This window comes from Hippocampus guttulatus, chromosome 2 (assembly GCF_054856545.1).
Source record: "Hippocampus guttulatus isolate MCC_2025c chromosome 2, RoL_Hgut_1.0, whole genome shotgun sequence".
In the NCBI taxonomy this organism is placed as follows: domain Eukaryota; kingdom Metazoa; phylum Chordata; class Actinopteri; order Syngnathiformes; family Syngnathidae; genus Hippocampus; species Hippocampus guttulatus.
In genome coordinates this window covers 8,243,613-8,271,250 of record NC_141262.1, presented here as the reverse complement: position 1 = coordinate 8,271,250, position 27,638 = coordinate 8,243,613, and the positions used below count along the sequence as shown (strand labels likewise).

General features: G+C 44.8%; 1 protein-coding gene across 1 annotated transcript; it reads right to left on the bottom strand.

The window, feature by feature from the left end:
- Nucleotides 1–933: 933 nt before the first annotated feature.
- Nucleotides 934–27,364, bottom strand: csf1ra (colony stimulating factor 1 receptor, a). Its single transcript, XM_086134144.1, has 22 exons — nucleotides 27,270–27,364; nucleotides 25,291–25,409; nucleotides 17,285–17,572; nucleotides 16,898–17,185; nucleotides 16,671–16,807; nucleotides 16,422–16,587; nucleotides 16,135–16,336; nucleotides 15,415–15,530; nucleotides 15,213–15,324; nucleotides 13,092–13,291; nucleotides 12,705–12,796; nucleotides 12,491–12,617; nucleotides 12,166–12,270; nucleotides 11,938–12,048; nucleotides 11,673–11,835; nucleotides 10,766–10,848; nucleotides 10,576–10,679; nucleotides 7,994–8,116; nucleotides 7,804–7,915; nucleotides 6,742–6,841; nucleotides 2,565–2,676; nucleotides 934–2,083 (listed from the first exon to the last, which is right to left on the bottom strand). The coding sequence occupies exons 2-22, from the start codon at nucleotides 25,340–25,342 to the stop codon at nucleotides 1,889–1,891; spliced, it is 2,988 nt and encodes a 995-aa protein (XP_085990270.1). The 5' UTR covers nucleotides 25,343–25,409; nucleotides 27,270–27,364; the 3' UTR covers nucleotides 934–1,888.
- Between the last annotated feature and the right edge of the window lie 274 nt (nucleotides 27,365–27,638).

The window sequence follows — 27,638 nt, the reverse complement described above, 5'->3', positions numbered from 1 at the left end:
CAATGTGTTGAACTGTATAGAGAGTCTTTTGGGATTTTGTTTTGAAAAATCTATATTAATATTATTTCCAACCACGCTAGGCAATCAAGAATTAAAACAAAAAACGAAACGCTGACTTTGACACATGTTCATTCCGTTGCAGTCTGATCTCAAGGGTAAAAGTCACATCAAAAGCATGATAGTGACATGTTACAGCGCGAAAAGCTTTTTGTTGAATTTTAGTTAAATTGATTACACAAAATAAACAACATTAAGAGGACGCAACATTATTTTAGTTGAAACCACACAAAGGGAGATCTGAGCGCATTTGAGGTTCCACAGTGTTGCCTGACTGTGGGAAACACATTGGAGGAAGTGTATTATCAAAGAGGGCGGCCCGGTAGTCCAGTGGTTAGCACGTCGGCTTCACAGTGCAGAGGTACCGGCACTCACAGGTGTGATTGTGAGTGTAAATGGCGATTGGCTGGCCACGAGTTCAGGGTGTACCCTGGCAGCTGCCCAAAGACAGCTGGGATATGCTCCAGCACCCAGCCCCCCCCCCCCCCCCCACCCCCAGCTCCGGCCTCCCTGTGTGGAGTTTGCATGTTCTCCCCGGGCCTGCGTGGGTTTTCTCCGGGTGCTCCGGTTTCCTCCCACATTCCAAAAACATGCATGGCAGGCTGATTGGATGCTCTAAATTGTCCCTAGGTGTGAGTGTGGGCGTGGATGGTTGTTCGTCTCTGTGTGCCCTGCGATTGGCTGGCAACTGATTCAGGGTGTCCCCCGCCTACTGCCCGTAGACGGCTGGGATAGGCTCCAGCACCCCCCGCGACCCTAGTGAGGATCAAGCGGTTCGGAAAATGGATGGATGGATGGATATTATCAAAGAGGAAGGCAGGATAACTGAAGTCAAGTCGTCGCAGTCAAAAAGTAATCTCAAGCTTCACGCCGGAGTTTCATTATAAGTCTTTTATTAGTATCGAACATTGTCTCACTCACAAAACCGCACATCTTGTATATGAAGTGTGCATTCATTACAACACCGCCCTTTGCTAGATGCTAAAATAAAAATCCTTCTTGATATACATCAGGAGTTATATATTTACATGATCCAAAATCTCATCTCATCTTGATGCAGGCACATTTGGAAATGCCGCATGTGGCACGCATCTCTCACAGTTACCGGTACTTCATACAGTTGGCAGTGTAGGCTGACTGCTACATGTGGTCAAAAGTCAAGGTTAAATAGAACTCGAGAAAAACTAAATGCACAAAAACACCCACAAACACATTCACATGGTCAAGCACTACTCCTCTATTCTATCATGGATCCATTGGTTGCCATGGCGCTTACGATATACGGCATTGCTCCTATGCTGTCCTGAACCTGTGGATAATGGATTTGACTTGAGCGGAACGATCACATGTTCCCAGCAAGCCACGGCTACTGGAATGGTGTCACAAGAGCTCCATGACCAAAGCGCACAGGGCAAAAAACAATGTTGCCATTCTTTGCCTCCTTCACAGTCCATTTGGCACGCAGAAGAAAATAAAATTCCACACACACACACGCGCACACACACAAAAAAAAAACAGGCAGGTCACTTAAATTGATCAGAGAAGAAGACCTAGCTCGTCTACGCACTTTATAAACATTCGACATTTGTTTGCTGTCTACGTGAGGTCGTCGCGGAATGAAATACAGAGAGAGAGATGTTCTCACACACAATATTATCTTGATGAACTTCTCTGGATTGGTGGAGTTGAAGTAGTCCTACACTGATAGCGCTAAAAGAGCCCACGAGGAAGCATTCATGCTTGTTTCCTGCAGTCGCGTCTCTAAGTTTGATGTTTTTGGTGACAAGAGCGGACGTCACAGACATCGCTTCCCTCCGTTCGGCACGGATTTTCAACAAAACTGATAGTTGTTGGTCTTCATCAAAGGCTGTTCCTCCTCCTCGGGGTCACAAGACAGCTCACAGGGGCCGTCACAGCACTTGGGCGGGTCACAGTCTTCACACTCTTCAGCCATCGTGACCTGCTGTTGATGCTCAGCCTGCGATTGCTGCTCGGGCTGCTGTTGCTGCACATTCTGGTAAATTAACTGCGGGGCCAACAGAATTTGGTGGTCAACTTGGTCACGCCAAAAAAAAAAAAAAAAAAAACAGGAAAGAAAACATGAATTTTGTTTCTTGTGTGCTCTGCGTTGGATAATCTGTTTGACAGCACACTTGGTTAAATCTCTTATCTGGGATAGAGTTGAATGCCCACGTGGTCCATCGATTTGTATGATTTTTTTTTTTAATACCGCTTATCATCATTGAGGTCACGGGTGAGCTGGAAATATTCTCAGCTGACTTTGCACAAAGGGGCAGGCTCCACTGTGAACTGGTTGGCAGCCCATCACATTTGAACAATTTTGAGTCAAGAATATATCCAATGTTTTGGGAATATCGGAGGGAGATGGAGAAAACCCACTCAAGCGTGGGGAGCAGATTCCGGACAGGAAGGCCGGAGCCCAGACTGTGTGTTCGTCCCACAGAAGTGGTCACATGGTCTCAGCCAAAAAGAGATGTTCAGCTCACCTGCTCCTGTTCCGCGTGGTCGCCGAGCTGTCTTTGTATCATCTGACTGATCTTGCTGAAAGTGGGGCGCTCGGTCGGCTCCAGGTTCCAGCACATCTTCATGATGTCGTAGCTGAAGCGAGAGAGTGAAAAGATGGATTTTCAGCGGCGGCGTGGTTCCGATGGCAGAGTGGTCGTCTCTCAACCCGAAGGTTGTGGGTTCGATCCTCAGCCTTTGGGACCGTGTCCATGAGCAAGATACAGCTATTACATCATCAGTAGACTGTGACTACGTTTACGGTATATGCCGTCAATATTCTGGTTCAGGTCAGAATTCCTGTTTCTGAAACATTTGGAATAACCTACTTACATGGGTGAGCAGAGTTTCTCCGATATACATGGTTATTGTGATCGATCGGGATATTAGCATCGAAACAGAGACGCACAGACATCATGATGGAAATAGACGTCATTTCTGCTTCTTACTTTCAACCGTCAATAAAGTCGATTTACAACTACCGTTTACTACCCCATTTTTGGTGTTCGCATTGAAGGCTTTGGGGCCAGTGAGCAGTAGTTCTACTGTTCATTTTCCATCCGCACATGCTCACTAGGTGTGTGAGAAAAGTTCCAGGAATTATGTCATCAAAGCTACAAACCATAAGTTTTACCCTGGAACTTCGGTTTCCATATCTGCCCTAGTTTTTGTATGATTCAAAAATTTCCGTCTTCCCGGGATTGTACGGATTTCCGTCCGAAGCTTTTCAGAGCATGAGTAAAAAGGCATCTGAAGGCATCGTGCATTTCACAAAGCAAGCATTTGTGGACAACTCAAGACCGTAACCCTCCCGGCCTGCTCGCCAACACTCACCCAACAAGGGCGTCATGCATCCTGCCAATTGTCAGACCTTTAAAATGACAGCATGCAATATAAGAGTTTCACCACACTTTCTAAGGCCACATGGTGGCTCATTTTACAGCAACATACCTTTACAGCATCCTTTTATGTCTGTTATGGAAGCCAAAAGTAAATGTGGTGAAACTCTTCTCATACTCAGGTGCTTTTATTTTGAATGCCTGACTTTTGACAAGATGTGACACCAATTGACCCCGTTTTGCCAGAGTGTCGCCAAGCCGAGCGCGAGGCTTGTTATTGCCCCAAATTGTTCATAAAAGCCTACATTGTGGAATACGCACTGCCGTCTGATGAAACCAATTTTACACAAAAGATTTCAAGAAAGGGGGTGGGGGGGTGAGAAAAAAAACTGTTGAATTCAAGACAGAACATGTAGCAAACCATGGAAATTACTCCACCTCTTGCTGCATCTGCCCTCAAGATTTTCCAGTTCAGTTGTTTGCCACCCTTGGAATGGCAAATCGTCAGCAAAAGCCTTTGTGCCGGACCTTTCTCTTTAATGCTCGGCCTGCGAGATCGTCAGCCCTACTGGGGGTATGAATTTATAATCCAGCGCTATCCACTAACCTCAGTGACTTTAAGCATCGAGTAACAACAGTGATCAACTCAGGAGACGGTGATATGCTGATACACATTTGGGAGAAATTCTCTTGTGGCATTGATGTTGCCCGTGGTGCAGATGGTAGCCACATTGAATACTTGTAAGAGAGGAAATAAAAGTTGATTGTGTTTTGCCTTATTGCAATATCGTGGAATGAAATCAGTTCATTCTTTTAGAACAACCCAGCGCTGGGGATATCTTTTATGGTTGACGCATACAGTCGTATGTTCTGGGTGACCAATTTTGATCCGGGCCGAAATATCCACGAAGCAAATCCTTTAGAACACATGAACGTCAGATCTTTTCAAAGTATATCAGTGGACTGGCTGTTATTGATAAATTTTGTGTGATTAAACCCTTTCAGGGACAGTGGTTACTATAGGAGACAGCTTATCATGTTATCAGGTTTCAGGGTGCATGAAAGGGTTAATCAATGTAATGCCACATTTCACCTGGGAGATGAAAAGGGTTACTTGTAATGCAACTATCGATTCATGTTGCAGACATTGCAGGTATTATTTTTGTAATTGCAGATCTCTTGTATGACCTCTATTTAGCATGTGTCATCATTCTTCTTGCTATTGCTTTTTCACGCTTTCACTGTTCCCAGATTCTCCCAGGTGTTCACAAGCAAATGTGGTGGGAGCACAAAGAGTTTTCGTGACTGTTTCAGCCGCCCTTGAACACAGTTACCGCTATCCCACCAAAAGCACACACACTTTTATTTCACTTTCACAGTTTTTTTCCACGATTGAACCCTCTGATAAATCTACGATCCACTTTTTGTGGACATCAGTTCAATTTGACAGTGTACACAAACTTTGCAGCACTTGCAAAACAGATGAATATTTTGAAGATATTTTCATTTTTAAATTGCACTTGAAGAAATGCCCTTCACTGTATCTTTCATTGCCGCCAAATGTCACGGCTCCAATTTGACTCGAACGGTACAGAATGTGACTGTTAAAGCTGCAATGATAACAAGGGGGACTACAAGGAAGTTTTTACATGCTTGGACAAGAGAGACTTGTTCCCTGCCTCAATCTGTTTTTTTGCTGCCGTGAAATGGCACTTCCATGGCTTACCAACACGGCGATCATGTGGCTAACAGGCAGAACTGAGGCCTGACTCAGACACGGACAACAGATGATTGGGAACTGACTCACATTCACTCCGCACCGTTTCCACAGAGCATTTATTCCGGGGTGGTGTGACAGGCGCGGCAAATAAGTGCACACTCACGCTCTCATGCTCTCTCCCACATACACACACACAGATGAGTGGGGGAAAAAAACGTCTATACTTTCCGCTGCCTGTTTAGCTCACAGCTTGTTCACCAAACGTCCTCAAATATAGTCATGGACAATCAGTTTGTCTATTCACACAGCAATCTGTCATGCATCATCGGATCCTGGACATCTATCATCAATACTTATTTGCCTCAAACCATTTCCATCAAAGGAACGGTTCAGCAAGGACGGCCCATTTTTGCCTCCCAAACCTTTAATGTATTTTTCAATGAGGAAAATTATATTAGCTTGTATTTTCAATTTGATCAAAATTGTTTTGGAGAAATGGATAAATAACTAACTATTCTCAAAACGCCCCTTTTTGCTCGGCAATATAGCCACGCCACCCTCCCTCCACCCATGTTTTGGTGGGAGTCAGCAGACGAACCGGGCACATTTTGTTCAAAATCATTGAACGTACATCGCTAATAATATCCAAAAACGACGATCCAGCGGCAAAATTTATGTGTCTACTTGTGCCGACTTCAACCTCTGAAAATACAACAATTAGCCTCTCTATGGCTCACTTATGAGAGCATGAGGAAATGAGCAGCTGACCTGCGGTTTCTCTCATTGGGGATCTGCTTTTCTTTGATAAGTCCTCAATATACGAACACCCTGCATTTGACAGGCGTTTTGGAAATCTGAATTGTTGGTAGGTCGTTCTATATTAAGCTCCATCTCTGGCCGGTAAGAAGCCCTTATCGTCTCGCTAACTACTGACCAGACAGCGACAGTGGTGGGAGCCCGTTAACTGCCGGGTCTGCGGAGTCTAACAAAACGTTATCATCGCTAAATGTCAGAACGCTACCCAACTGGCACCAAAATTCATAGCAGATCCCTACTCTTGTCCATGTCAACCTGTAAAAATACAAAACAATCAGCGCAATATTTTTGATTTTTTGGAGATGAACATGGCTTTCCCTAACAGGAGCTCCTATTTCATGTCAATAAAACCCCCAAAGTTGTGCCGATTACTTTTATATTTTCATAGGTTGAAGTGGACATGAGCAGGACAGTGTCACCAATGAATTTTGGTGACGATATGTCACCGTTTTCAGACATTAGATGACAACAGAATGTGTCAAAACAAGCCAGTAAACAAGTATGACAGTGCTTGCCGCTTTCCCTCAATCACTCCGTTAGGCCGATGTGTGGGGGAAAAAAAACAGTTCCGGCCCATAATAAGGGGCATCATTAAGATGCGCTAAATGTAGTCATATACAAATTCATTCAATCACTACTGAGTTCTTCAGGGGGATGAATTTTAGCGCTGACATACTTGGTACATACAGACAGACCTTTCTGTCTTACATAAGCTTCAAGGGTCAGGTCAGTGCCTTTTAAACTGAACAATCAATGCTCGGTGTTGGGAAAGGTGGGGAAGCTTACATCTCAGGTGGGGCAAAGTCCGGCTGACACATCTGGTAACCCCGCTTCACCATTTTGTAGAACCTGGAGTCCACAGCCATGTTGGGGTAAGGGCTCTTACCTGTTGGAGCACAAACACATGAGAAAGCAACACCACAAAATATGACATTTGTACATGTGAACTGTGTGTGCGTGTGAGAGAGAGAGAGAGAATTTGACCTTAGAGTATGCTATTCATGATAAATTATAAGTAGATCATCTGTGGGGAAAAGAAATAAAAAAAATCACCCTCCCCCAACCCCACCCTTTTAGTGGCCTGACTGTAATGTTTTAGAAATCACTGCGCCTGAGGAAAAAAACCAATCATAGACAGAAGACATAACTGCTAACATGTCGCTCATTTGCCAAGCACTTGCGGGCAGAAGCTTAGCTTGCACACATCTGCAGTTGCACTGACCTGTTACCTTGAGCTTCAGGAGCTTTGCTGAAACTAGAGCAGTGTATCTACCTCCGGAAAAAAATAAAAAATAAATTGCCCAACTGGGCATAAAGACCAGCAAACAGAAGCAGAGCAAAGGGACGTCAAGCATCTGAGCGTATTTATAAGTGAAGCAAAGTTTGCTATATTTCTACACTACAAGTAGTTGATTGTACATTTTTAAAAAAAGGAAACGTCAAACTGTACATTTAGTAACACACGAATAACAACTTATGCTACAAATGTAGCAGCCATGGGTAACGTTGTTTTTTTTAAGGCGCTAATGCTACCTTAGCATTGCTAGCAGTGATGTTTTCTTGAAACTGGACAGCATTCTCTGTGACCATTTATCAAGACTGCGCTTTCATAAATGGCTATGTTTGTGCACATTCGTGAGGAGCATATTTATGGTCTTGCGAGGAGTTTTCACACTGACAGCTGTCACATTAGGGAAATAAATCAATACTTTTGTAAGAGTCTTTTTTTTTAATCTGTATGTCTACTGACATTAAGAGTGTGTGTACTTTTGCCACCACTGTAGGATGTGTGTGTGTGTGTGTGTGTGTGTGTGTGTGTGTGTATGTGTGTGTTGGGGTCATGCTCACCCAGAGAGAATATCTCCCACAGGAGGATTCCATAAGACCAGACATCACTTTGCACAGTGTACACACAGTCGAAAATGCTCTCCGGAGCCATCCACTTCACTGGCAAACGAGCCTTCAAACACACATGACACCTCAATCAATGAAACAAGTACGCATCAAGAACAGTATGGTTTACAAATTGTGTGCTTACGTTGCCCTTCACCACGTAATTGGAGTCGTTCATGATGTCCCGCGCCAGGCCAAAGTCACAAATCTTGGCGACTCTGTGGTCCGTCAGAAGAACGTTTCGAGCAGCCACGTCTCTGTGAATACACTGCACACGAGAATGCGGCTTTTCTCATTGAATGCTAAGGCAACAGTCGCTGTCATATCACGAAGTTTCTGTTAAACAGCCAAGTTTCAATGTGATGGCAGCAGGTGGGAGTGCTGTTTTAAAGGCGTAAACCATAAAACAACTGTTTTAAAATTCAACTCCATCGTCACATTTTTTTTCATTTTGCCTTGTGGTCAAGATGGCGCCCGAGTAGGCAGCCGTCGGCAAGTGCTCTCATGAGCCTTGCTTTTTTTGTTGTTTTTTGTTTTGTTTTGTCACTTTGTGTTTGTTGTTACGTCGTGTGGACCTGATGTGGACTTTTTTCAGCATTTTTTGGCCACGACATTCATCAAGGAGGAGACTCTGTGCTTGGTGGTTGCGCCTTCTCGGCAGCATGGGTATACCAGCACTGTTTTTGACTGGGAGGAATGTCGGCGTCATTTGACTGTCGTTGCTGGACAGTCCCGGGGCGCTTGTGTCTTGCGCCTGTTATGGGCAGCATTTTTCACAGCCCCACTTTGTTCAGCGGAGAGATCGGTGCTGTTGAACGGTCTGCGGCTGGATGGATGTAAGGCTTGAGGAGCCGACGATGAGAAGAAAGGAGTGTTAGCGCGCAGCGTCGATGCGGATGTGGAACTGGGAGTCGCGGCTTGGAATTGAAGTGGATTTACATGGGACAGGAGATGTGAGCCAATCTCTTTTTCGTCACTGGACGCTACAGCTTCGTGTTTGCTTTCAAAACTTAGCTTGTAGCAGACGTGTGCACATTTTCAGCATGACGTCTCTGATCCACTGGTGAAAGGACACTTTGATCCTCTCCTCTTTCATCTATAACTGCTTCAGACAACAAAGTGTATGCAGAAAAGTGGTGAGGATTGCACGGCTGTCTGTGTCCTATGTGTTGTGTTATTTTGACTTCAAAATGGCGCCGCGTGAGTGGCTGCCTTTCCAGCAGCTCCTATATTTTGTTGTTCTACTTCTTCCTTTCATAACTTTGCTGCTGTGAATCGGGAATTTCTCCATTGCGAGACTAATAAAGGTTTTCTTATCTTAAAAACACTTGTTCAAATTGGTTACAATGTGCTTCATGTGTGTGCTTAAAGCATATGCGAATGATATTTTAAGGCGTGCTGTTGTATGAGGATCACCGTAGCACATACTTGAAGCTTGCACAAAGAGTTGGTAAGAATTCAACACCTAGCCAAGGGATGAGAATCGAAAATTGGTTTCCAGTAATTGAGTAATTGAATGAGTCCATTTGATTCAGAGGAATCATTCCCTTGCATGATGATTCCACAAATTGATTGATCCCCTGACTGCCTCTGAAGGTGGCAATTTCTATGTAGTGGATGTCTATAATTGGATCCAAGGTTTCTTGCAAAACTGGGTCGATTAAGTTTTTTATTACATAACAAGTCTTTGTCTTCTGTCGGAATTAGTTTTAGGTCGTGTTGAATTCAAAAGAAGCCCTGTAAATATTCTCAAATATTATGTAGCCAAAAGTGTTTTCTTTTTGGTGAATTAAAAGATAATGAATAGCCAAGGTGAGAATGATGGTGAGAAGTGAAAGCTTCCCTATTTTCTCTGGAGCAACAACAGTGAAATGGGAAAACTTCCGAAAGTATTCTGATATCTTGGTACTCATTTATTGCATTGTATTTTTGGTCTCTGACATACTTTGAAAAGTAAGCTGCCTCATTTTCATCTATTTCTTCATAAAGGATTCACCACAAATTATGAGTGCATGCTTGATGACTGTGACTGTTACACTGAAGTAAACAAAACCTTTTTTGTGATGTCTTTTCCTCACATAATGAGAATCCTTAAGAGAAGGGAAAGGGAATCGGGACGAGAAACAGTATTGATAATGGAACCAGAATCATAAATTCTTACCAATTCCCAACCCTGCTCAAGTCTATGATTGAGCGGTAAGCAGACCAGGGCGTAACCTGCCTCTTGCCCAAATTCAGCAACGACACCAACGTGAACAATGCAGATTGCAATGCTTACAGCAAGTGGATAAATTGGTGATTAGCCATCACAAAAACATGAGAATTCATCCATTTTCCGCAACTTAATCGGTTTAGGATCACAGGTGATCTGGAGTCACTCCAATCTTTGGCTGAGATGCAGGTCAAACATTTGGCTGGTCGCCAATCAATTGCCAGTGCACATTCACACCTGTCTTTAATTCACGGAACATGTACGTTTTTTTTTGTTTGTTTGTTTTGTTTTGTGGTATGAGAGGAAAACGGAGTACTTGGAGAAAACTCACACTAACACGGGAACTCCACATAGGAAAGGCCTTAGCCCAGATTCAAACACCGAACCTTTGATTATGGGGCAGATTTTTCCCACGTCAAGATATCTCCTAGAATTTCCAAGGTAGCGGATTACATTTTGCACAACTAGATCATTAACACACTGATAAAAATACAAAACAAAAAAAAAACACTCACATTTTTTGCAGCCAAAAAGTCCAAGCCTTGAGCCACTTGATAGGAAAACCTCAACATGTCATCCAAATCCAACGGCCATTCTCCAGTCTCTTCGCACGCAGCGTCTAGGCACGAGTCCCATCATGTTAGCAAGACAATGAAGCTCTGTTTGTTTCAGGAACAGTCCTCATAAAACAAGTAACAATCTTACTTTGTAATGGCTCGCTGTTTGACAGATGACATGGTCTCATCTCCAAGTAGCTGCTCGACGACGTACTGGAGATGCCACTGTCACTGTAGGATGAAATTGTCACACATCGTTGTGGAACGTGAGGTAACTTGGAATTTTCACTTCAATTTGAACAGAAGTCAAATCCAAAAGGGGACAAAACAGGACAACAAAGATAAAGCTCTGTTTTATTTGACTTTTCCATCCCAAAGTTTTCTGTCATGCTAATCCATTCGTGTCACGGGTGAGTTTGAGTGGGAGACAGGTTGTTTCGTTGGACTGGTTTTCGGTCAATTTCAGGGTACCGGTACATGGAAACAAACAAGCATCCGCACTTTGTCACACATGTACAATTTCGAGTGTTCATTCAACCTTACGTGTTGATTAAGGAAAGGAAACGTGTCGCAAAAGACTTTAGTGAACGTCACTTTGCAAAAACAGGAAGTTAACCAGAAACACAACATCGAAAACAACCCCATCCTGAACACCCCCCTGAACTTTCAGTTCCAGAGGGGAATTATGTCAACGAGCACCACACAGACCATCCTCCCAAAATTCGGCCATTGTCAAATTCCTCATGCCTATGCGGTACGACAGCCCGTTTGATACATGTTTGATTCAGTCAATGACACTTTAGAACTGACGTCAGGGTCACGCAGGAGGTGTGTCACAAAAGGCAAAACCTAAAGGTTATCGTGAGGTATAAGATACACAAATCAGCTCTTAGTTGCATGGGCGAATTAGGCCCAGCGGCACCACACGTGCATATTTTTGGAATGTGGAAGGGAGCCAGGAAGTTCCAGAGAAAACTCACGCAAGCACTGGGAGAGAGCCTCAACAGTTTGAGACTTTCACAAGTTCATCGTTGCCATTGTTCTTGGTGTCCTACCTTCTTATGAAATGTTTCTGATTGCAGATATTCTTATAGTTGTTGGAGTTCTCCGTTATGGCGGGCATGTTCATGACAAAGCTTATAAAAGTTTCTGCCTTCTGGCGGAGGAAGTTTAGTAGGTCCCCGAGGCTGCAGTACTCTGTGATTACCAGCACGGGTCCTGAAGAGGAACCACGTCACATGAAGGACATTTCATCAAAACCCCACACTGGATCTTCATGCATATTTTTTGTTGCAAAAATAGGCTTGGGAATCACGCTACCTCCGTAGGTGCAGGCCCCCAGTAGATTGACAATGTTCTTGTGATGTCCCAAGTGACTCAGGATCTTCAGCTCTGACATCAGAGCTTCTCTCTCATCAGAATGGGCGCTGGCTTCAAATTAAAAAAAAACAAAACAATTGGCATTAATCCGCTGTCGCTGACTCGATCACGTGAAAATATCGATAATGTCTTGATCACGTTTTCTGGAACAACAATTCACAGTCACACCTTTTAACATTTTCACAGCAACACGCATCACATTGTCTTGCTCTCCCAGACCGATGGCTGTGGCCTCCACCACTTTTCCAAAGGCTCCGGCCCCCAAGATCTTTCCTGCAAAGTTGGACCTGACTTCATGACTTTGAAACACCTCTCATTATTTGAGTCATCGCTGAATGTCTGAATAAACACATCTCTGACAATGAAAATTAAAAGTCAACATGACTATCTTGGTCAAGGCAGAGATTTCAAGACAGTTCTTGTTATGGATCTCACTCTAGTCTATATATGTACAGAACGGTTTGAACTACTTCATATAAAACACGCTTCTAACCGAGCTTGAGTTTATCCCGTGGAAACTCCCATTTATCATTGTAGGGCAGCTGTGTAGGGTCAACAAAAGTGTAGTTGTTTCCATCTCTTGCCTCGATGATCTTCCAACGGATCTCATACCTGGGTTTCTGGTTTAGGGAGGAAGGGAAAGAGTAGTTTTAAAGCAAGTCATGTTTGTGTTAAAACAGCCATCATTCTGTCACTCGAAGCATTACCTGCTTATATTTGTAAAGCAGAAACACCAGAAGCAGAAGAAGGATGGACAGGATGCCTGCAGAGCCGGTTAAGGTGGAGGTGAAGAGTTTGTCTGCATAACCAGAGAAAGATCAATTAGACGTGGTGATTCAGTGTGGTACAAAAGCCAGTTCTTTGAATATGTAGCTGTAGAAAATGTGCTTAAATTTGCATTTGCTATGAGAATGGGTCATTATTGTCACAAACAGATAACATTAAGTTCCAAATTAAGCAGCTGACTGTGAGAAAAAAACCCGGAAATTTTCATGCAGAACGTCAAATGTGGTTTAGGTCACGTCCATGTGACACAGTTAAAAAAATAAAATAAAATCACAAGCTCAGAACGGCATTTCTGCCTGGATATTCACCAGAAACCTCCATGGCAAATGTGTCACTGCTGACTCCAACTAGGTTAAAGGCAACACACTCCACTGTCATCCTCCGGTTGGATGGTCCCACAGTCAGAACACTCTCTACCGCCACCGTCCCATATTCTTCCCTTTGAAGCTCCACTGTCTGAGCTTGCAGGAGGGTTGCCATCTGCACACCAGTATTGCTTTCGTTGCACCTGGCTCAATGCAAACAGGTATACATTTAGATTACAGCATTATTTCATAGGATTTCAAACAAAACAAAAAAAGCCCTGTAGTAGAGAGAAGTGTAGCTGATCACTGCCATCATTTAGTCAGTACATCATTTATTGCTTTTATTGAGATCAGATGGAATGTTTTGTGCAGAAAAGCAAATTAGCGATACAGCATGCTAACATTCATGCTACCTTTCTTTTGCCTATTGTATTTATGTGTTAAGTATGGCGGTTTTAAAGAGAGACTTTTAGTGTACAGCAGATCAAGGAAGTGCTCTTTGGACCTCTTTTATCGTGTTTAGAGGAAATCAAGACCTGGATGGCAAATATAATGTAGGACACAACTTCAGAAAGGTGTTAGGGTGTCACAGTGAAGTTACGAAGGCCCCCTAAGAGCCTTATTTTGGTAGACAGGCGCCCGTGCGGAGAGCATAACGGGCGTAACTTCATTTTCGTGCCAGCCCAAGTCGAGTCAAGCATGTTTGGGGCCGTGTTTTGATCACAAAGCAGCCTCGCTCACGACACGATAATTTGGTGATAGAAAGTCGTAATGTGCTTGGCGTAAAAGCGACCGCATCATCATTTTTGAGCAGGGGTAATGGTTTAGTTCGTGTTTGTGAATTTGGTTGATGAGCTACACCTCAATGGGGGTTTCTGCCTGACCCCCCAGCCCATCTGCAAATTTGGTTCCGAAACAGACTAGATTTTAGACTTGCAAAAAGCAGGTTTAATTGAAGACGCGAGCAGTCGTTTACAATATTTGTGTATTTGATCGAGAAGCAGGCAGATAAATTGGTGCGGATTTGAGTGCCGGATGTTGTGTTTCATTCATAAATACGACACCAGCATGGGATGATCCCTCTGAATCATTAATTAAACGGATTATAATCATCAGCATCTTTAAAAATATATTGTAAAGGCACCCCCTGTCATTATTGTGTATCTGTGTGTGTCTGTGTCTATGGGGGTTGTCAGGGCATCTACAGCGCCTGCATTCATATATACTGTATATTTTTCATTCAAAGGTCAAGGACTATTATGATTATATTGTATCTCCTGTTTGCCAAGTTCATTCATTCATTCATTCATTCATTCATCTCCCGAACCGCTTGATCCTCACGAGGGTCGCGGGGGGTGCTGGAGCCTATCCCAGCTGTCTCCGGGCAGTAGGCGGGGGACACCCTGAATCGGTTGCCAGCCAATCGCAGAGCACACAGAGACGAACAACCATCCACGCTCACACTCACATCTAGGGACAATGTAGAGTGTTCAATCAGCCTGCCACGCATGTTTTTGGAATGTGGGAGGAAACCGGAGCACCTGGAGAAAACCCACGCAGGCCCGGGGAGAACATGCAAACTCCACACAGGGAGGCCGTAGCTGGGGGGGCTGGGTGCTGGAGCATATCCCAGCTGTCTTTGGGCAGCTGCCAGGGTACACCCTGAACTCGTGGCCAGCCAATCGCCATTTACACTCACAATCACACCTCGGGATAATTCAATTCAGTGTGTCCCATTAACTTGCCACGCATGTCTTTGGAATGTGGGAGGAAATCGGAGTACCCTGAGAAAACCCATGCAGGGATTTGGAGAATATGCAAACTCCACACAGGAAGGAATTGAACTCTGAACCTCAGCACTGTGAGGCGAACGTGCTAACCAGTCCACCAGCATGCCGCCATGTTAACACATCCATCCATCCATCCATTTTCCGAACCGCTTGATCCTCACTAGGGTCGGGGGGTGCTGGAGCCTATCCCAGCCATCTTCGGGCAGTAGGCGGGGGACACCCTGAATCAGTTGCCAGCCAATCGCAGGTTAACACATCCAGTAAAGAATATTTTTTGTCCCACTAATTAGAATAGGAATTCATTGTTTTGTTTTCACTTGGCAAAAACACTCACGTGGGGCGTATTCCAAAACATTGGTACCAGATGATTCTAGGGGCAGGATAGCCAAAGGACGTGCACGTCAGAGTGGTCACATTTTCCCATCTCACCACGGCAACCGGTTTCTCTGCCATTTAGACGAGAACACCGATGATGCAGATAAAACACAAAATCGGGACGAGGGAGTTTAACAAAAGCTGCTGAACATGTCACTTACGATACATCTGGACTTGGAATGTGATGGAGGCGCTGGCCAGTTCACTCCTAGCGCTGAAAGTATACTGGCCTTGCTCCTGAGCATTCATTCTCTTCAGTTGCAATGTAGCGTGGTATCTGATGGGGAAGAGGGTGGTCGCAGGGGCGGTTTGGGAGGAAGAGGAATTTAATTTTGACGACTTCAGAATTTGTGCACTTTCACATCAGTATAGAACAGAACTTCTTTGTTGCAGCGGTCTCATTACCTGAGAACAAATTCAAATATTCACTCTCTGTCCTCAAGCAGAAGTGCAGATACTTGTAAATGGGTTAAAAAAATAAGTACAGTTTCAGCTCTTTTACTTAAAAGCAATAAATAAATAAATAAACCCATCACCTGGTGGCTACATCTCTTGTCATGGCAATGCCCGCGTTAACCAGGTGGCATATATTCCTACCACTGGAGGCTTAAAGTGGCGATATTTTCACAACTCAATGTGTTAGCATAAGACAGGTTGCTCAAGACAAAGTAGTATTTATTTTTCAGCGGGGCATTAAGCGTTTGAAAGCAAAGACAATGGTATACTTTTTCACAAATTTTCAGCCACGTTATATTCTTTCTGTGGTGTGTTAAATTTAGAGGACATTTATTTTCCCTTTCCAGGCACTGTAAGTACATTTCTGTAACCCCTGTATTTGTAAACGCAATAAAGAATGGATGTCCATGGGCTATGAAATTCACCTGTTGTTATACCGGATGAGCGTCTTCTCCTGCGCGGACGTGCTGGGGGATTTTGGCGTTTGCCAGTTGTGTTCCACAATGTGGGGATACGCCTCAATGAGCACCGTGAGCTCCAGATCTTCTCCCTCGTTCACCTCAACTTGAAGACCCTTGTGAGTCAGCTTTGGGGAGAGCTGAGGCAACAGTCGAATGTATGGCTTGTCTGCATATATTCACACAAGAGAATGCCTTTCTGAATTCATCTTTTTGTCTGAATCATGCCACGAGTGACTAATCTCATCGCTTACCTACAACCAGCAAGTACGTTGTTGAACTGTTCATCCCAGCTTCATTCGTTCCGATGCATGAAATGTTGCCAGTGTCTGCAGGGTCCACAGCAGGGATGGTGAGGATGCTCTGTATGTCCAAACGGTTTTCTCCACTGGAACGGACCCTCTCCTCTATCGTGGGTTTCTGAAAAGACAGCAAACAAGACAAATAAGAGTTTACGAGGCTTGTAAAACCCAAGAGAAATTCCCAGCATGGATCATACTAACTGATTTGGTGGTGTAGACCCAGGTGACATTGTAGTTGAAGTTGGGATTGTGTGTTGTGCAGTAGATCTTGAGTTCCTCTCCAGTAATTCGTATGTATTCATCCGTCTCCAAAAAGACATACGGAGGGAAACGGAGCTCTACAGAAGGATGGAATGATACGATTAGTCACCAAGAGGCGGCAGGTACTACCGGAATGTTGTGGTCTGTTCATTCTGCCGTGATCTCACTCTGGATGACGTTAATGGAGAAGGCTTTGGAGGTGCGCTCCACTCCATTGACTTTGGCTGTGCATACATAGTCAGCGTTGAAGCTCGGGTGGAGGCTGTGGATGAGAATACCACGGTGCCGGTAGACAGTGAAGTTCATCCCAGGAGGAACAGTGGTGCCGTTGTCCATGCGGAGACTAATGTCTGTGGCGCTCGGGTCAGTCAGGAGGCAGGGTAGCAAGTAAACCTCACCCTCTTTTTTCACCACCCTCAGCAGGGTGCTGCTGGTCCAGAAGACACGGCTGGGATCTGGCGTAGGGAGGGGCAAATCAACAACCATACTGACCTGTGTGGAATGATGACCCAAATGTCACGCCTGCATGCAAATCCCGGAAACAAAAAGTTTACCTTTTACAAACACGTGAACCGATGAGGTCAGATTACGATGCTGTGTTCCACCTGTGTAAAAACACTTGTAGGTCCCAGTGAATTCGGCAGAGGGACGTGCCACCTTCAAAGTGCAGACATTTACTTTTCCCTTGGACATGTAGCGTTTGTGTTTGGCCAATCTGGGTTGCCAGTTCACAGGTGCATCACCCTCACACCTCAGATCCAATGGGGTGCCGGACTTGATCACCACCTCAGGACCTGACACCACCTTTGAGTTGAGCCTGATCACTGGACGCCTCCACTCCACTAGGAAAGAAGAAGATCCATCATTATAGGTCCGCGGCTTTCAAATGGGCTTTTTAATTAACTGTTTGATAGCATCCCTTGCCATCCTATTGCTTTTTAAACAAATGGGCCTTATTTTCATCGCCAGCCCAAATCTAGTGCAAAGCACCATCTCAATGTGCGTCTTATATACGTATATACTGTTAAGTTGTACTGTGTGTAGTGTGTTATACAATACGTAAGGTTGTATTACATATGTGTGTTATAACGTGTTTTCAACCCTCATGTTGTAAAAGTGATGTTCACATTTAAAACATACATGTTCCTTTCACAAAATTCATCCTTCACCAGCGGCAGGTCCACCTGTCCATCATTGTTATTCGAACTGCGCTTCCGTCATTGCTAAATTTCAATTTGTCACCACTTTTTAAGGCCATCAATAAAAAACTGTTTAAAAGTGTAACAGCAGTGATGGGCGGATCAGTAAATTATGTCGGTCCATGATTCGTCATTCGCCATTGGCCCAGCCAGTCAGTCCATCATCAACACGTCATTATTTCACGCTGGCCCAGTCCGTCAATTGTCACTACATCACAGGCAGGTGCAGAACAAGCAGACATACAACCAGATACAATAAGAAAGCAAAACAAAAATGAAAAAAAAAAGAGCAGACACATCCCCGAGCGTTGTGAAATAAAAACAATATGGGACAATGCCATTGCGGTCTGTGGCACCGAAAGGTGAAACAACACAGCCAGCTTCCTTTGCCGGCCGGGACAACCTAAAAAAAAGAGCAGGCTCGGCGAATGGGAACCGAGATTTGGGCAGCCAACACAACAACAGGCTGCCAGAGTGACTCGCAATGCAGCTGCCTGTTGGGAAGTTCTCTGTCATCATCTTGAGCTTGTGCCTCAAATCTGTGTTCACAACACAAGACCAAAAAAGAAATATCTCAGAGATGGTTTGTATCTCTGAATAAATAAAAATAAATGGAATACTTGTATATCAAGGTACAAACGTATTCGTGTTTAAAACACATGTTGGGACAGTCATTGGTAATCAAAAAATGAGGTAGGAAAGTACATTTGCCCCAAAGGTACAAAAGACATTTGGTAAAGTGCAATGTTGTAAAAGATGATGGAGTTAGTGCCTCTCAGCAATAGGCTACATGTTTCCACCGTCACATGGTCACACTGTGAACAACTAACTGTCTAATATTGTTTGGCCTACAGTCATTGCCTGATGTTGCATCATGAACCAAAGTTTTAGTCATTCCAGACCAGGGCTTAACAGGTGCATTTGAGTGAAGTCTGCAGTTTGTGTTCCAGCAAAACAACATAAATCCATATGGCATATATACTGTAAATATTTAGAGTCATTTGTTCATTGGAATGCACTGTAAAGACTGTCAGTCTCACATTGGGCTGAGGGCCCTTAAAGGTCAGATTGTGCCTTCTTCTCCGACTGGCAATTGAGTGACCTTCCAACCTTTTCCTGTCAGTCGCTCACACTATGTCGAAACTACACTTTCAGTCAGGGTTATGTGAATTTCCAATTACAGTGTGTTCTAAAGTTTTCGCAGAACTAAGATTCCGCATTCCGCGTTTTCCCTTTAGCTCATTCCCAGCAATGGATGTTAGAGACACGCCAATTAGTATAACCTCTTCCTGTGGGTCTTTCCCACCCATGCACACCGTCCACTCAAACTTCCAATGAACCCCCCCCCCCCCTCTCCACACCATACACATGTTAAATAGTCGTCGGCATCTGTTCATCTCAGGAGACGATGGTGTAGCGCGATTATGTACAATTACATTTTCTAGAGTGGCTGTACAACCCAACTCCAGAGTGGCAGTCTCTGAAGCAGCTGCTGCACACGAAAGAGGATTGCGATAAGGCAGAGGTTGCCCTTTCCTTCCTCTTTGCTCTTTTTTCTGCCTGCTGGTTGCTCCTGGTATCCTCTGCCCTCTTGACTCCATTGATGACTGTGGCCCTCCAGAACGGACGAATGTTTGCTGAGGCTTCCCACGAGTATGGGTCGATTCCAGCCAGTTTCATGTCACGCTTGCAGACATCTTTGAAGCGGAGCTGTGGCCTTCCAGTGGGGCGAGACCCCTCACGCATTTCCCCATACAGCAGATATTTTGGGATGCGGCCAGCAGCCATGCAACGGACGTGACCGAGCCATCTCAAGCGCCTCCCACTGAGAAGAGAGAACATGCTTGGGGTGCCGGCACATTGGAGAACTTCGACGTGAGTACCCTGTCTGCCACTTGATGTTCAGGAGTCGTTTGATGCAGCGTAGGTGGAAGCTGTTTAGTCGTTTCTCGTTTCCCGGCATATGTGGTCCAGGACTCGCTGCTGTAAAGGAGAGTGCTGAGGACGCAGGCCTGGTAAACTTTGAGCTTGGTGTTCACAGTCAACTGACTGTTGTTCCACACACGCTTGTTCAGCTTGGCCATGGTGGCTGCTGCCTTTCCGATCCTTGCGCTGATCTCAGTGTCCAGAGAGAGGGAACTGGAGATGGTCGAACCGAGGTAGGTGAAGGAGTCTACCACCTCAAGGTGCGTACCATCAATGGAGATGTCTGGTGGAGATGGGGTGTCTTGTGCGAGGATGTTTGTCTTCTTCAGACTAATAGTCAAGCCAACCTCCTTGTAGGCATGAGACAGGCGGTCCACTAGCTCCTGCAGACCAGCTTCTGTGTGAGACGTCAGAGCTGCAATAGTAAGTTGCAGATCAGTATTTCCTGGACTTTGGTTTTTGCTCGCACACGGGTGATGTTGTATAGTTTTCCATCAGCTCTAGTGTGGATATAGATGCCTTCTGTACAGTCACTGAAGGCATACTGTAGCAGCATGGAGAAGAAAATCCCAAATAGGGTTGGGGCGAGGATGCAACCTTGTTTCACGCCGCTGCTCACAGGAAAGGGATCAGATGTACTGCCGTTGGAGGAGACTGTGCTGTGCATGTCCTCATGGAAGGACGTGACCATCTGGAGCAGTTTTTGGGGACAACCGGGCTTCCGTAGGAGGCTGTAGAGTCCACTTCAGGTCGAAGGCCTTCGTCAGGTCTATGAAGGCGATGTACAGTGGCTTCTCCTGCTCCCGGCACTTCTCCTGCAGCTGACGTAGAGAGAAGATCATGTCCACTGTACATCGCCCAGCCCTGAAACCACACTGGGATTCCGGGTACACCCGGGAGGCGAGACTCTGTAGGCGTGCCAGGACGACACGAGCATAGACCTTGCCCACAATGCTAAGGAGGGAGATGCCAAAGTAGTTGTTGCAGTCACTACGCTCCCCCTTGTTTTTATAGAGAGTGACAATGTTGGAACCGCGCATATCTTGGGGGACGTAGCCTTTCTCCCAGCACAGGCATAGGAGCTCATGAAGGTGTTGCAGAAGGGCCGGCTTGCCATTCTTCAGGACTTCTGGGGGGGATACCATCTTTCCCAGGAGCCTTCCCACAGGAGAGGCAGTCAATGGCTTTGCTGAGTTCTTCCATGGTAGGGAGAGTGTTTAACTCCTCCATGACTGTGAAGTCGGGTAGGGCATCCAGGGTGGTGTCCGTCACCACGTTCTGAGTTGCGTACAGCTCCAGGTAGTGTTCTACCCAACGTTCGAGCTGTTTGCATTGGTCTGTAATGACTTCCCCTGTCTTGGTCTTCAGTGGTGCGGTCTTAGTAGCACTGGGGCCAGTTGCTGTCTTGATACCGTCATACATGCCTCTTGCGTTTCCTGTGTTGGCAGCTGTCTGAATCCTATTACTCAAGTTCAGCCAATAGTCATTTGCACAGCGGCGGGCTGTCTGCTGGGATTTGCGTTTTGCAGCTTTGAGGTTGTCGCAAGTGCTGGGGCAGGGGTTCTGTTTGTAAGCCAGTAGGGCGTTCCTCTTGGCTTCTATGACCGTATGCATTTCGTCCCAGTGGGCTTCGAACCAGTCTGCATTTCGACGTTCCTTCTTCCCAAATGTTGTGATAGCTAAGGTGTGGATAACATCACGGAGGTGGCACCACTTATTCTCAATGTCGGTATCATTTGGGGCTGGAGTTGCCATCTTCTCATTGAGGACTTCCTGGAACTGCTGGGATCTCTTTGGGTCACTGGCGGTACAGGTGTTGATGCGTGGTGGGCCCTTTGTTTTGGCATTTAACCTCACTCTGCTGCCAATGAGGGAGTGGTCTGTGTCACAGTCTGCACTGTGGAAACTACGAGTGTGAAGGATGCTTTTCAGGTCTGCACGTCTGGTGATGACTAAGTCAAGGTGGTGCCAGTGTTTGGACCGAGGATGTCTCCATGAGACTTTGTGGCAATCTTTACCCTCAAAGTAGTCAAGTCAAGTCAACTGTATTTATAGAGCACTTTCAAACAGCCATCGCTGCATTCAAAGTGCTGTACATGGAGCAATTAAAGTAAAACCAAGAACAAATCTAAGTCATGCTGAGTCGAATGCCAAAGAATACAAGTGAGTTTTGAGGAGAGTTTTGAAGATGGGCAGCGAGAAGGCTTGCCGAATGTTCAGTGGGAGGTCATTCCAGAGAGAGGGACCAGCAACAGAATTTTGAGGGAATTCCCTCAAAAGCTTTCGCTGGATTCCTCGACGAGAAAGGTGTGGAGGGTAGAAATGCCTTCAAAGTAGGTGTTGGTCATTCACAGGCCGTGTTGGCAGCACAGTTCAAGCAGCCTCTGCCCATTCTCGTTCATCCTGCCTATGCCATGTTGGCCGAGACAGGAGGGCCAGGTGACGCAGTCGGCTCCCACCCTAGCATTGAAGTCTCCAAGGAAGTATAATCCTTCAATATTGGGTGTCTTGCGTATTGCGTCATCTAGTGCCTCGTAGAACTGGTCCTTGGCCTCTGAAGTGGAGCAGAGTGTCGGCGCGTAGATGCTGAGGAGATTGACAAAGCCTGCTGCCATTGACAACCTCAAGGCAAGTATTCTCTCTGATCCGCCACCAGTGCAACCAGTGAGTTCTTAACAGCGAAGTCTACACTGTGTTGTCTAGGGCTGTCCTGTGGCAAGCCCTGCCAGTAGGTGTAGTTGGCCTCCCTGATGGAACCGCTGTCAGCCAGGTGGGTCTCCTGCAGGAAGGCGATATCGATGTTAAGTCTTGCCAGTTCCTTATCGATAACTGCAGTACTGCGTCCATCGTCGATCAGTTGGAGGTGTTCGGTGAGTCCAGGGCACATGGTCCGGACGTTCCAGCTTGCAAGTCGAACAGCTGGAGTCTTCTTGCTTCTTTCTTTTTTGCCTGGTGCGGGGCTTTACAGCTTGCTTGTCAAGATGTTCAATCTCTAAGCTCTACGCACCCAGTAGAGCAGGCGAGCTGTTGCGGGACAGCACCTTACTGACTGGGGGCTGCCCAGCTTGAGGCGGGCGGTAACTGTCCAGTGAGACTCGATGATCTCTCCCACTATCGGAAGTGACCCCAGGCGCTCATGTCCTTCGCCAATCGGAGAGAGCTTTTAACCAGTAACTGCCGCTTCCCGTGTTGTGTTGATACCTTGCAACATCGCTGGAGTGTCCTCTCCGATGTGCTACATGCCTGGGCGGGTGATGTGGAGAACCTGAGTTGCCCAGACAACAAGCTCCCCCTCTCGTCATTGCTGGTCAGATCCAACGGAAAGGACGAGCCAATTCAGTTGGCACCAGCGCAGCTGCAGGAGTTGCCGGAAGGTGACGTAAATGCCGTCCAACCGCCTTAGGGGCTCCACTCCTGATTTGCGTCAGGTTTACTTCGTAGCCTTTTCCTGTACCGAGGATGCCCACAAGGCAGTGGGACCATTTACCCATGGTTGTGGGTGCTAGATGGCCGCTGTTGGCTCTCCTGAGCCGACGCCCTTTGATAGATTTTGTTTTGAGTTCTACAGGGTGTCTAGCCACCCTCCTCACAAGTCCTCTTGCGAGGACAGGTGGGGGACCCGGTTTAGTCGCCGACGACCCGACCCTGGGTCATCGGCATGTTAAACAGTTCAACAGTAATCTAGCGGAAAGTGAAGCCAATTCAGTCAGTCAGAATTAACACGGCACAAAGGAGGCATTCGTGTGCAAATGCTAATACAGTCAAACCTCGGGTTTCGAACATCTCTGTTCTCGACCAAATCGGTTTTCGACCAAAAAATTTGATTTTTTTATGCCTCGGATTACAACCAAAATCAGTTCTCGACCAAACTGAGCGCACTTGAATGCGCCACTCGACTTCTCTCGACTTCCTTACACGAGGAAGTGACGCCTCCGTTGTGAGCAGACGTGTTCAATAAAGATTGTTTTTAAAAAAAAAGAAAGAGCGTTCATTGTGAGCAGACGTGTTCAAAGATTTAAAAGAAAGAGCGTCCATTGTGCAACCATTTTGAGCAGGCGTGTTCAATAAAAAAAATTTAAAAAGCAGACGTGTTTGTTGAGATCGATGCAAATTGGACTGTTATTTCTGCATGGCACCAAAGAAAGCAAGTGGAAGTAGTAAAGCCACTGAAAAAAGAGGAAAATAGTGCCCAAAACTATTGAATTTAAGAAAGATTTGATAGTGAAATATGTATCAGGTGTGCATGTGTCTGTGTTGGCTAAGGAGTTCTGCATGCCGAAATCAGCAGCATCCTAAAAAGGAAAGACCATCATAAAGTCAGTGATGTGGCTAAAGGATCTCATGTGTTTAGTGAACAAAGGCCACAAATATTAGAGGAAGTGGAGAAATGTTTGCTTATTTTCATAAATGAGAAACAGCTAGCAAGGGACAGTCTTAGCCAAGATACGATTTGTGGCAAAACAAGACAATTATGTGGAGATTTGATTTTTTAAAAAAGCATCCTAGCATTGCTCCTGAAGAGTTTGATTTTAAAGCAAGCAGAGGATGGTTCGAAAAGTTGAGGAAAAGAAGTGATTCGTCATGGGGAGGCAGCCAGTTCAGACAAGGAAGCTGCCGAAAAGTTTAAAGTTGAGTTTGAAAATCTCATCAAGGCTGAGGAATGTCTTCCCCAGCAAACTTTTAATATGGATGAGACTGGACTTGTGTGGATAAAGCGGTTCAGAAAATGGATGGAGGGATGTTACCTCGTACCGAAGTGTAGGATTGCAGACAGAGCGTCCATAGTTACAGCCATTATTTTAGGGTTTATAAATTCAAGGTGTAAAATAATGCAATCTACAATTGTCGTGATGAGAGAGAGAGAGAGAGAGAGAGAGAGAGAGAGAGAGAGACCAAGAGATATTGAATTTTTATGTTACAATGTCAATATTTATTTTAAAATTGGTAAAAAAAAAAACATACAAAATGTTTGTAGTTTGTTGTTACCTGCTCTCTTATTACACGTGTATACAGTTTATGGTGTTTTTTAAAAAAAGTTGTCTTCTAGACTTGGAATGGATTAAATTTTTGTACATTGATTCTAATAGGAAACACGGGTTCGGTTTTCGAACAATTCGGTTTTCGAACAGCCTTCTGGAACGGATTATGGTTGAAAACCGAGATTTGACTGTACATGAAATAGCAATTACAGGTCAAAAAGCAGAATCGTATACACATGCACACAACAGCACCTCCCCAAAAATCGTGGTATCGACACATGAAGGATGCCTGGAGAAATTCATTATGATACCAGAAGACAACACCCACAGAAACAAACGTGAATGAGTATAAGAGATGTGCAATAATCCAAAAAAAATACAAAATTGTTTACAAAAAAAAAGTGTCTCAAAGCAAAACAACTGTTAGGTTGCCGGTATCTGATTTTTTTGCCTTACCTGAGGCGGCAAAGACCACAAATCCCAGCAGCAGAGTCAGGAGGGCCTGCATCCTAAATCGACTCCAAAGCAGTGATTGAGTGTTGATGTGTGAGTGCAACCCAACACTCTTTTGAAGTCTGCAGCGTGCAAGAGACGAAACCACATCATAAGCAGTTGGTTGAGTCAACACCCTTCATAACTTCTCTTTACTGACCACATTACATAGCATACGCTTTATTTTCAAATGCGAACTAGCTTCAAAAAATGCAAAGAACTTCCAGAAAACATCTCTTCCCAATGATCAGCATAAACCTTTCATTTTATTTATATCAGATGTTGTCAAAGGCTGTCAAGTTGTTGCCAAGTTAGTGCATCATACAACCTAACTACATATCTGGTACATTCACCGTCCTCTTTGGTATTCCAAAACCCTCCTTGAATCAGCGTGACCCATTGCATGGATAAATGAAGGCTCATTTTAAGGATGTATACCTGTATGTACCTGGACAGAGGTACTGTATAGTATCAGCATTCCTAAAAATGATCAGATACTATATGCATCACCAGCCTTACGTATACCTTCCGGATACAACAGCCACACATGTGTAGAGATATTAGGCGACTGCAAATTATGCCCGGCAAAATGGAGGATGAAAACCGACCAGCAAGCGCCAATTTTCACAAGGCCCATCGCCCACTTTTCCCACGGTGTGGTGAATCATGTTGGTTTCATAATCTGGAATATCATAGTTGATAACAATGGTCAACAGCAAATTTAAATTATAGATGGCTTTATTTTCTCCTTGAGCTTATTTTGGATGCTGATTTCAAATGATTTGACTTTTTTTTCCGAGCACATCAGAACTTTGAGCTTTTTCTTTATTTAGGTGTTAGTATTTGTGTTTTGGATTTTCACAATATCTTTCAGTATTTTTGGGGGGGGGGGGGGGGGGTCGAAACTGTGGTCTCTCTCTCTCGCTCCCTCTCTGTGCGCTTTAAGGCAAGATCTCAAAGCTGCGCTCCAAACCCTTGCCGCCATTGAAGCAATGTGTCCCAGGTGTGTGGGAGCATGTACGCCCCCTCGTCCCTGTTTATGGTGCCATCTCCACGCCTACTTATTTCAATTGGCTTCTTGATCAATCTTATGAATTGATTGGTTTCTAATGTGATGACTCCCAGTCCATGATGTAATTATAAGGAGCGACAGCTCCGACAAAGGCTGAAGTGACAGCCTAAACTGTCAGCTTGGTAAGAGTTTTTCTCTTGAATAAAAGAAAGACCATTGTCTGGGACAAAAGAAACTTTAAACTGACAATGATTCTTGCTTCAAGAATAGTATCAAATGTCCGATTCGTAGCGGAATGCATACCTGTATTGGATGTTGCTAAGCTGTGTTTATTTTGTTTTGGAATATGTTATTATTTCAGTGTTGTTATGTTTTAATTAAATGTTACCCAAAAAAAGCTTACATTGGAGTGAAATGTCTGCCATGTTCAAGAAAAGTTTGATACTGATTCAAATTTTAACCACCACTATCAAGTATCATTACTCGATATCAAGTAATACTCAAAGTACTTGTTCTCGTACTTGCTCGGTAAATTGTGTTTTGGATTATACTTATTCATTTAAGTCAACATATTTAATAAAAATGAGTAAAGATAAAAAATAGAGCCCTTTACATTGCGTTTTCAAAATTGATTTTAATTGACAAACCTCATAAAGAGTCCATTTGATTTGCAACCTAACAGGAGGGTGAAGTGGGCTTGTTCAAAATGAGCTATACCTTCATCACTATGAGGCTGTATTTATTTTCAGCAAATAAAGCGTTGTAATCTAACTCACATTAGTAAAAGTATTTAACGTCAGTGAGAGAATGGACACCCTCCTCTGACCACAATCTGTAGTTTTCTATTTGTGGGCCATAAGAGATGAAGGCCAAAGTTCATAAAGGATTGACTTGTAAGCCAGTTGGGACATCAAACATGAAATGTACTTACCGTTGGTTGTGTTCAGCCTGGCAGAGGAGATGATGAAAATGCTTGTGTCCTGTTCGAACATCAGGAACAGATCCATGAGTCTCCTCCTACCTTCTTCCTGCTTCCTCACACTGACACTGCCACTCTTGTCACACAACAAACATGAAATCTTTTAGGTAGACAAATGGATGGTGGAGGGGACTGTGTGCGTGTGTGTGTGTGTGTGTGCGTGTGTGTAAAGGATGGAGGCTGTTCAGCACATTATGCTTAACGAATTAATGAGCCAGCTTCGATTTGCCAATTCAAGGCCAAATTCTCTCATGACGAGGAAGTGCGACGAATAGCCCCTGCCTGTGCCTCTGCAGAACTGTGACTGCCTACGGGCTTATC

Coding starts and splice junctions, on each gene's coding strand:
- csf1ra (XM_086134144.1), bottom strand. CDS start 25,342: ATGCAGGCCCTCCTGACTCTGCTGCTGGGATTTGTGGTCTTTGCCGCC. Junction 17,186..17,284: donor GGTTCACGTGTTTGTAAAAG/GTAAACTTTTTG, acceptor TCCCTACGCCAG/ATCCCAGCCGTGTCTTCTGG. Junction 11,836..11,937: donor GGGGGCCTGCACCTACGGAG/GTAGCGTGATTC, acceptor GTTCCTCTTCAG/GACCCGTGCTGGTAATCACA.